Below are 10,852 nucleotides of genomic sequence, written 5' to 3' on the forward strand. Positions count from 1 at the left end.
CAGATCTGGAAAAACTCATTTATGCATTCCAGGAAGAAAAAAGTCAACTGATGGAAAACGTTTATAATAATTAAATAATATACATTGTATAGGTTCCCAGGGCATCCGGGCAGCCTGCCTTTGAGAGGGCCATGAACTGGAGATCTTTATCTGCATGCTCCAACCTCCAGCAGATATGCTGGGAAAAATATTACTTCAGCCTTGTTAGAAAAGGGTAAACTGATTCTGCCTAAGAATTTTGAAATTCACTCTCTACAAAACCACTGAAGGATTAAACACGGGTTGTCTCTCAAACCTTGGCACTCTCTCTAAGAGCTGAACTGTGGCATGGCAGGGAGAGGCTGTAGCATGGCAGGGGGAGGCTGCTGCTGTCTACACCCTACTCTGGCTCCTCAGAGTGGCTTGGAACTCAAGAAGACTGCTCTGCCCTCTCCAGGTCAGTGTGCCCAGAGGAGCCTGTTTCCTTCCCCACTCTGGGGGATAAAACTTTCTAGTCAGTCCAGCTCTCTGTGCACAGGACTGTGGTCTGGTGTGTTTGCCAGGCCTCTTCCCTGTCATTTCCATGGCTCCAGTGAGCCCCCACCTCTCTGGGCTCTCCCAGCTGTCAAGCCAGGAACCCACAACCTTCCTCTAACATCTCTCCCTTTCCTTCTTTGTATTCCCTTACCAATGGTCTGATAGGAATTGGCAAAGATTTTGAAAACCCTACTGAAGAAAAAGGAATCTGGTATTTTCTGGTTTTTCATTCCTTTTCCAGTAAAAAGTTTCATTTTCTTAAAGTTATTTTTCCCTCTAATAACTGTTTTGTCTTTATATAGACCTTGATATTTTCAAAGGCCTTGGCAATGGGTAATTATTTAAGTAATTACAAGAGGTTACTTCTTTTCAAATTTGCCCACCAAAATTGTAGCTGAGACCTAGCCATTCTGTGTATAATTAGTTTTGCACTTAATAATTAATCTGCCTTAATTGAGACCCCACCTGACTTAAAATTTCAGAATTACACTCTGCGTGTGATTGATTTCCTTTTTCCCTCAGCACCTATAATTTTCTGTTACATCATCACACCCAACAGAGGAGAGAGAAAAAGACGGCACATGAAAAGGATTAGGGGATCAGCCTCAAAGAACTGAAAATCCGACCCAAATAAACACAGAAAGAGGGAAAGGAAGCAGGCTGACATTTGGAGAGGTGAAAAAAACAAGACCCCAGCCATCCTCATGTTTTATCTTACCTTTCCAAATCAGTCCCTGCAATCTGCTCCGGGTGCAAACCTCCTTTCTGATTTTCACCATCAGCTACACCCCATCTTTCCCCTAAGCAGGGGCTTTGAAGTCCAGTCTCCCTAAGCTCTTGGCAGACACCAACATGGGAGGGGCCCTGCAGCATCTGTCACACAGCCCCTTACCCTTGAGTGTCAGCGACAACAGGAACTGCCCAGCACAGTTACGCTATCTCCACTCCGTAAGCACCAGAGAAACAACGCTGACAGGTCTCCGAAGAGCTTCCACACAAAGGTGTGTAAGAAAGAGACACACTGCTAGACACACACACATGGCCTCCAAGCATGGGCTAAGAAGTGCGTCATGAAGAGCATGCATGGGAGACAGGAGCAGGGAGGCAGGTTGCCCAGTCCTCACTGCTGGTCACATAAGCACATGGGCAGTTACAGCTGGGCCTGGGTCCTTATGGATGTTGCTGGCCAGTTCTGGTTTACAACTGTCACACAAAGAAGTGATCTGTGGCAGCAGATCAATCAATTGATGTTTGTTTGTTGAATGTCGCCTTCTTCCAAAGAGGATTTAAGGTGTGAAGGAATAAAGGTGGGTTTGTGTGAGTGTCTGAGCCAACACTGATGGACATGTTTTTCTGTGCACACCACCTAGGGCCTTTCTTCATCCCTAGACTGACTGTGGAGAAAGTGTACCCTCCCTGAACTGAGCCTTCCCATGACATGTACAGGAATGTGTGAGGGACTGCTTTCCCCTCCCAGCCATTTACCCTGTGATTCTGTCACTCGGAGCCCTAGGGTCATGGCCCATCTCAAGCAAAGACTGTTCCTCCCTTCCCATAGAGATCCTTCAGTAGTTTCTCTTTCACTCACACACATCTGGACACAAAGTGCCTGTGTCTTCATGGGCTGGCTGTGTGGGAAACGTCCTGTGCACACTCCTACATGTACATACACACATCATACTAAGGTGCTATTCTGACGTGTGCATTAGAAGTGAAGTTACTCACAGCTGGCTGAGTGTGTACAGGCACACATGCACACTTGCTCATCCAGGTACTCCTCCAGCAGCACCAGTCACACCTCAACATACACGGTAACACACTCCCTTTGCTGCTCCAGGGTGTGCAGGAGCTGCTCAGCTATGACCTTATTTGACCCACCTTTGTAGACAGCCCTTCTCCCCGCCATTTCCATAGTGGCCGCCTGCCTCATGGGCTGTCACACCCCATGCTCACCTCCCTACACACCCCCTCCACTAAATCCCCGTCTGCGCTGGAAGCCATCAGGAGGCCCGTCTCTTTCTCTCTCAGGCAGACACATCCCTTTCACACCTGTGCCACACCCCCAGCCTGCCACGCACCCACACGGCCCGCCGCCCGGCGTCGCTGCTGAATGGAAACCACACATCCGAGTCTGACACCTCCCTCGTGTGTGAGCTGCGTGGGAGCCTCCCGCCGTGTGCTGTCACGGGCCTTCCGTGGCTGTACGCCCGTTTTTGTCAGCTCCTAATCGAGTCGCCCAGAACAGTGGAGAATATCCATTCACCGTGACACACTCACACTCCCTCCCGGCAACGCCAGGCGTAAACAGCCACCCGCGCCTCAGCGAACCGCCCCATACTCCGCCGGCAGCCCCGGGGACCTTCACAATGCAGCCTCCTCCCCGCGTAGCTGTCACACACGCCCCCCTCCCCCGAGTGCGCAGGCACACAATGCACACTCGCACACACACACGCACACGCACACACATGCACACCCACACGTGCGCGCCCCCCCCCCCCCCCCGGCCTGCGAGGCAGTAGCCTGCGCACCTGCCCTTGCGAGCCGCGGCGTGGGGACCACCGTGCTGTGTCCCAGCTTCACCGCCGCGCCTCGGTCAAGGGGTCGCCCCGCACGCCAGGCGCCCGCCGCGGCCCCCACGCACCCACTCCGCGTGCGCGCGTGTCGGGGCGGCGCCGCGGCCCGACCGGGACACGCTCGCTCCCGGCCTCGCCGCACGCTGGTCCCTTTGTTGGCGGCCCGGGGAGCTGTCCAGCACCGCGCCCGCGCTGCCGCCCGCCTGCCCGCGCCCAGGCCCGGAGCGCACTCACCTCCAGCCAGCAGCAGCAGCAGCAGCGAAAGCAGCGGCGACAGCCGGGCGGCTCGCAGTAGCCGGCCCATGGTGCAGCCGTCGCCGCCCGCAGCCGCAGCGGCGCGGCGCCCGGGCCCGCGTCAGGGGCCGCGCGGGCGGCGGCGGCGGCGCGCGCCCGTCCCATTGGTTCACGTGGCCGTCACTCACGCCCGGCCCCGCCCGGCCGCGTGCCGCGGGCGCGCCCCCGCGGAGACTAAGCGGACGCGCGGGTGGCCGCCCCTCCGCCCGTCCCCCCGCGCCAGGCCGTCCAATCAGCACCGCGGAGGCTCGGGGGCTTGGCCCGGCCGCCCGCAGACCCAGGCCTCGCACCTCGCGTCTGTCTCCCTGCGGGGTCACCAGTTACCTGGGAAGCAGAGTGGGCAACTGCGGCAGATGGGACTGATGGGACGAGGACGACGCGTGGAAATGACTGAGGGTGGACAGAGGTGTGGGGTAAGGAAAGACTTCTCAGGGTACTTAGATTGGGTGAGCCCTGAAGGCGAACCTGAGAGCAAAGAACTGGAGTTTAGAGTCAGCCAGTCCGGCTCAGGTTCAGATTGGTTTCGAGACCTTGAGGAAATCTCTTCTCACCTCTGGGCCCCACTTGCCCCATTTGCTAACTGGGGGGGTTTTAGATTATGAGAGCAGTGCTGACTTCTCTAACATGTGTTCCCTTTTGGCAACTGAAGATCCTTAATGTGCCAAGCACTGTAGTGGTAAATAAAACAGGCACATCGCTTGTCCTCATAGTTTAGGCTAGTAGAGAAAACAGACTGAAAGACAAAATGGACACACAAAACAAAATGCTCCTATGATTGCAGTTGGTAGTCTGTTAAGGAGTATAAGGGGCTGGGTGGGAGACAGCACAGAGGGGAACCTTATGCTTGCCTTCTTGAAGAAACAGCATTTAAGGTAAGCTGGCTGGCATCTGGAAGGATGAGTGGGTATTAGGTAAGAGATTGGGTTTGGGAGAGAACGTACAAGGCAGAGGGAAAAGCCCACTGATGGAGTTCCTGAGTTAGAAAGCAGCTCAGCCTCTTTAAGGGAGAGAAAAGCCCTGACTACCCTTTTAGAATTACTGCAGCTTAAATATACAGCAACCATAAATTTGTGGAATGTTACTTTATATATAGCATATTAGGAAAACACTTCTTTAACAAATCATTATATTGAATATGCTTTTTCAAAGTATATCCTCACCCCCCTATGCAGGGGTATAGCATCAGACATTGGAGATGATCTCACGGGACTCTTCCAGGCTAAATATTCATACTTAGGAGAAATAGGAGTTGGAGGTGGAGGAGCATAGGGAAGAAACGGGTTCCAGGCAAAAGACGGAACATGAGCAAAATGTAGCACCTTTTATTTGATAGGTGTTAGGGGTACTAGAAAAGTGGCTGTCGGCTGGGCTTGGAAAAGAGAAATCCAGGGTGTGTCCACCCAGCTTCCCTCTTCTTCTTTCCTCCTCTGAGGATGAAAGGAGCATCCCTTTGGTTTTTTGTTTTGTTTTTCTGTTAAAAGAAACAAAGACCTTAGAAGCAAACAAGAAATGGAAGGAAACATCCTCAATTCCATTAAGGGTATCTCCCAGAAACCCTTATTATCGTACATAATGGTGAAACCATACTTAATGATGAAACATTAGAAACTTTCTCTTTTAAGTGAATGGAACAAAAGAATCCTCACTACCACCACAATGATTGAATATTCTATAAGGAACACTGCAACAAGGCCTGATAGAAGAAATGGGATGAAAGTATTGGGGGAAAACTTGGTAAAACTCATTATTTGCAGGTTTATCTAGGAAATGCAAGATCATCAGTTGGCAAAATAATTGAAAACCAATGAGTTCAGCAAGATTGCTGGATACAAGGTAACATACAGAAATCAATAGCTTTTCTGTGTATCCTCAATAACCACTTAGAAAATGTAGTAGGGGCCGGGCGCGGTGGCTCACGCTTGTAATCCCAGCACTTTGGGAGGCCAAGGCAGGCAGATCACGAGGTCAGGAGGTCGAGACCATCCTGGCTAACACAGTGAAACCCCGTCTCTACTAAAAATATAAAAAATTAGCCGGGCGAGGTGGTGGGCGCCTATAGTCCCAGCTACTCGGGAGGCTGAGGCAGGAGAATGGACTGAACCCAGGAGGCGGAGCTCGCAGTGAGCCGAGATCCCGCCACTGCACTCCAGCCTGGGCGACAGAGCGAGACTCCCTCTCAAAAAAAAAAAGAAAGAAAGAAAGAAAGAAAATGTAGTAGGAGAAAAGATAGCAATCACAGCAACAATTTTTAAAAACCAGGAATAAACCAAACCAGATATGTAGATCTAAATGAAGAAAACTCTAAAGCTGCCGGGGATGGTGGCATGCGCGTGGAATCCCAGCTACCTGGGGGAGACTGAGGCAGGAGGATGGATCACCTGAGGCTAGGGGTTTGAGACCAGCTTTGGCAACTTGGTGAGACCCCCATCTCTAAATAAATAAATTAGCCAGGTGTGGTGGTTCATGTCTGTAATCCTACCTACTTGGGAGGCTGAGGTGGGAGGATCACTTGAGCCCAAGAGTTTAAGACCAACCTGGGCAACAAAGCAAGAGGCCATCTCTATGAAAAATTTTAAAATTAGCCAGGCATGGTGGCACACACCTGTAGTCCTAGCTACATAGGAGGCTGAGGTGGGAGGATGGCTTGAGCACAGGGGTTCAAAGCTGCAGTGAGCTATGATTGTGCCACTGCACTTCAGCCTCGGTGACAGAGTGAGACTCTGTCTCAAAAAAATAAAAAAAAATAAGTGAAGGTAATTCACAGAATGGGAAGAAACATTTGGAAATCATGTATCTAGAATATACAAAGAATTTTTACAAGTCAATAATAAAGACAACCCAATTTTTAAAAACGGGCAAAGATCTGAATATACATTCCTCCAAATGTCAATAAGCACATGAAACACGCTCCATCTCATTAACTATCAGATAAATGCAAATCAAAACCACAATAAGAAACCACTTCTCAGGCTGGGTACAGTGGTTCATGCCCTGTAATCCCAGCACTTTGGGAGGCCAAGTGGGGGGCAGATCACCTGAGGTCAGGAGTTCGAGACCAGCCTGACCAACATGGAGAAACCCCATCTCTACTAAAAATACAAAATTAACCAGGTGTGGTGGCGCATGCCTGTAATCCCAGCTATTCAGGAGGCTGAGGCATGAGAATCGCTTGAACCCAGGGGGCGGAGGTTGCAGTGAGCTGAGATCTCACCACTGCACTCCAGCCTGGGTGACAAAGCAAGACTCTGTCTCAAAAAAAAGGAAACCACTTCGCATCCCACTAAGGTGGGTGGCTAGAATAAAAAAGAGAGACCACTTGTTATATAGGATGTAGAGAAAGAACCCTCCTCGTGCACTGCTGATGGGAATGTAAAACAGTGCAGCTGCTTTGGACATAGGCAGTTTCTCAAAAGATTAAGCATAGAGTTACCTCTATGATCTCATAATTCCACTCCTAATACATACCTAAGAGCATAGAAAACATATGTCTAGTCAAATACATTATGGGAATGCTCATAGCAGCATTAGTCATAATAATCAAGAGGTGGAAACAACCCAAATTCTCATCAACTGATGAATGCATAAATAAAATGTAGCATACCCATACCATGGAATGTTGGTCAGCAATATAAAGAAATAAAGTACTGACACATACTACAACATGGATGAACCTTGAAAACATTATTCTAAGTGAAAGAAGCCCATCACAAAAGACTACATATTATATGATTCAATTTTTATGAAATGTCCAGAATAGGTAAATCTTTAGCAATAGAAAGCAGATTAGTGGTTGCCTAGGGCTGGTGGGGGAGGAAGAAGAGTAACTGTTAATGGGTATGGTTTTTTTGGGAAAGAGGGGAGTGATGAAAATGTAAAAGTGTGATAATTTGCACAACTGCAAATGTGCTAAAACCATTGAGTTGTACATTTTTAAATTAATTAATTAATTAATTTGTTTATTTTTGAGATAGAGACTCACTCTGTTGCCCAGGCTGGAGTGCAGTGGCGTGACCTTAGCACACTACAACCTCTCCCTCCCGGGTTCAAGTGATTCTCCTGCCTCAGCCTCCTGAGTAGCTGGGATTACAGGTGTGCGCTGCCACACCTGGCCAAGTTGTACATTTTAAATTATGTGGTATGTAAACTATATCTCAATCAACCTGTAAAAAAACACAAGAATACCCAAGCTCACATTTTATCTTGGGTTTTTTTGTTTGTTTGAGAGAGGATCTTGATCTGTCACCAAGGCTGGAGTACAGGGGCACCATCATAGCTCACTGCAGCCTCCATCTCCCAGGCTCAAGTGATCCTCCTGCTTCAGCTCCCTCCCAGAGCAGCTGGGATTACAGGTTTGTGCCACCACGCCCAGCTAACTGTTGTATTTTTTGTGGAGATAGGGTCTCACTATGTTTCCCAGGCTGGGCTCAAGCAATCCACCCACATTGGCCCCCCAAAGTGCTAGGATTGTAGGCATAAGCCACCTCACTGGCATATATTGTCTTTAACATACAAACACGGCCGGGCGCGGTGGCTCAAGCCTGTAATCCCAGCACTTTGGGAGGCCGAGACGGGCGGATCACGAGGTCAGGAGATCGAGACCATCCTGGCTAACACGGTGAAACCCCGTCTCTACTAAAAATACAAAAAAAACTAGCCGGGTGAGGTGGCGGGCGCCTGTAGTCCCAGCTACTCGGGAGGCTGAGGCAGGAGAATGGCGGGAACCCGGGAGGCAGAGCTTGCAGTGAGCTGAGATCTGGCCACTGCCCTCCAGCCCGGGCGACAGAGCAAGACTCCGTCTCAAAAAAAAAAAAAAAAAAAAAAAAAAAAAACATACACACAACCTATATATACACACACATTATGTAATATCAGTATATTATAAATGTTTACATATATGTATCACATCCTTCAGTATCTTGTTTTTTCACTCATAATTATGTTTCAAATTAATCCATTAATAAATTCTATCACAAGAATAAAAAAAAATCTAATTTTCCAGTCCTAGAGTAAACACCAATGGAAAAGCCTCAGTGTGGTCCTATATACCTTGTTGGCTGTCCCATTTCACACGCTCCTCGGAACCAAACTTCTCATGTGTTTTCTCCATGTGCAATTTCTACCTCCTCACCTCCCTGCACTCCAACCTGGCTTCCACTGTCACCAAGGGATTGAAACTGCCGGATGAGGCCACAGCAACTCCCACATTACCACAAAGCTTGTATTTCAAAGGTGCACATCTAAACTGGGATGTCTGGCTGGGAACGGTGGCTCACACCTGTAATCCCAGCACTCTGGGAGGCCGAGGTGGGTGGATCACCTGAGGTCAGGAGTTTGAGACCAGCCTGGCCAACATGGTGAAACTCTGTCTCTACTAAAAATACAAAAAAAAAAAAAAAAAATTAGCTGGGCATGGTGGCACACACCTGTAATCCAAGCTACTCAGGAGGCTGAGGCAGGAGAATTGCTTGAACCTAGGAGGTGGAGGTTGCGGTGAGCTGAGATTGTACCACTGCACTCCTAGGTGACAGATAAAGCCTGGGCGACAGAGCAAGACTCAGTCTCTAAATAAATAAATAAGGATGTCTGAAGGTTGATGACATCAATATAAATGTTTACATTTTTTCTTCAGAAGCACATAAAATGGTGACTGTTATCTTCAATGGCATCTTACATTGAATGAAACATGGTAGTGGGCAGGTTTGTCATTTCACCTGATCTTTCAGCTACATTGGCCAACTGACTTCAATCTTCTGGAAATTTCTTCTTCTGGCTTCCACAAACACCCTTCTCCCCTGGTTTTTCTGCCACATTTTCCCCGTCTCCTTTGCTGTTTCAAATGATGGGTGTCACATAGCCTTCCAGATCATTTTTTTTTTTTTTTTTTGAGATGGAGTCTTGCTCTGTCGCCCAGCCTGGAGTGCAGTAGCACGATCTTGGCTCACTGTACTCTCCGCCTCCTGGGTTCAAGCAATTCTCCTGCCCAGCCTCCCGAGAAGCTGGGATTACAGGCACACACCACCATGCCCAGCTAATTTTTGTATTTTTTTAGTACAGACAGGGTTTCACCATGTTGGCCAGGTTGGTCTTGAACTCCTGACCTTGTGCTCCGCTCACCTCAGCCACACAAAGTGCTGGGATTACAGGCGTAAGCCACTGTACCCAGCCCGGATCATTTCTCTATGCACTCTGGGGGTGACGGCACTCAGCCCCACAGTGGCAGCTGCAATGACTGCACCCCATGCCCACAACTCTGCTCAGTGGCCTGCCTCTGTGGCAGCTATGATGACTGCCCCTTATGCTCACACCTCTGCTCAGTGGTCCAGACTCAACCTGCCTGCAGACTTCCCATTTCTACTTGGAGACCTAAAAGGCCTGTCTAGCCAACATGTCTGAAATGAAGCTCCCGGCTTTCTCTACTAAACTTCAACCTATTTCCCCAGCCACACACCTGGTCATCCAGGGTTTTTCCTTTTTGCTCCACCTCTACATCTTACTCATCACTAAATCTTGTCTAATCTACCTGCACAATACACCTATGTCCACTTTCCCCCATCTCCACCATCACCCAAGTCTCCACTCTTTCGCCCTTTCTCCTCTCAGTATGATTTGGTAGCCAGCCAGCTCTCCAAGACCGCTGGACCGCTGCCGTCCTGAACACCCTCTTGCTGGCTGCCTGCTGTGCTGGACTAGAACCTCCTTAGAGCACAAGTCCTGTGTGACCCAGACTCTGGCCGCAATCCTTGCCCCACCCTATACTTCAGCCCGTTTTCCTGTGGCCGGCACCTTTTCCTTTAAAAAGTCATTCCAGGCTCAACATGGTGGTGCAGGCCTGTAATCCCAGCACTTTGGCAGACCAAGGTGGGAGTATCGCTTGAGCCCAGTTCAAGACCAGCCTGGACAACATAGTGAGACCTCATTGCTACCAAAAACTTAAAAAAATTAGCCAGGCGTAGTGGTGCATGCCTGTAGTCCAGGCTACTTGGGACGATTGCTTGAGCCTGGGAGGTCGATGCTGCAGTAAGCTATGACTGCACCATTGCACTCTAGCCTGGGTGACTGAGAACTTACCTCAAAAAAAAAAAAGTTCAAGAAGGGAAAACTTGGACAAGACAGATGTCAGAACCCCATCTGGGAACCGCAATCCCTCCGGCAGCCCATCAGCATCTCTGGGTGAGGTGGTGGATGGTACTGCCCCATTGAGAGGTGGGCTACACCACCTCTAGTCCTTCTATACATATGTCTAACTAAGATTTCCATGAATTCCACTTAGATATCACAGAGGCAGTAACAGCAAACCAAGTTCCATGGGAACATCCGTATCATTTTTGCTTTCTCTACATCCACAAACAAAACAGCTTTTTAAACCCAACCTATCTCCTATAGAACTCTAAAGGGAGAAGGTGGAAAGGGCCTTCAGAGGAAGTCCAGGTTACTTATTAAAGCAGAATGGAAGCCAACAGATACCAGCG

The 10,852-nt window shown here is 49.1% G+C and overlaps 1 protein-coding gene across 2 annotated transcripts in view; it reads right to left on the reverse strand.

Annotated features, from left to right (window-relative positions):
• Positions 1 to 3,452, reverse strand: part of PODXL2 (podocalyxin like 2) — a 46,144-nt gene extending 42,692 nt beyond the window's left edge. For both annotated transcript variants that reach the window (XM_033210898.1, XM_033210897.1), the window contains exon 1: positions 3,324 to 3,452. In XM_033210898.1, the coding sequence (XP_033066789.1) occupies positions 3,324 to 3,393 (70 nt within the window). In that variant the 5' untranslated portion in view covers positions 3,394 to 3,452. The remainder of the gene's footprint in view (positions 1 to 3,323) is intronic.
• Between the last annotated feature and the right edge of the window lie 7,400 nt (positions 3,453 to 10,852).

Source organism: Trachypithecus francoisi, unplaced genomic scaffold, assembly GCF_009764315.1.
Source record: "Trachypithecus francoisi isolate TF-2019V2 unplaced genomic scaffold, Tfra_2.0 Lachesis_group0, whole genome shotgun sequence".
NCBI classification, from domain to species: Eukaryota; Metazoa; Chordata; class Mammalia; order Primates; family Cercopithecidae; genus Trachypithecus; species Trachypithecus francoisi.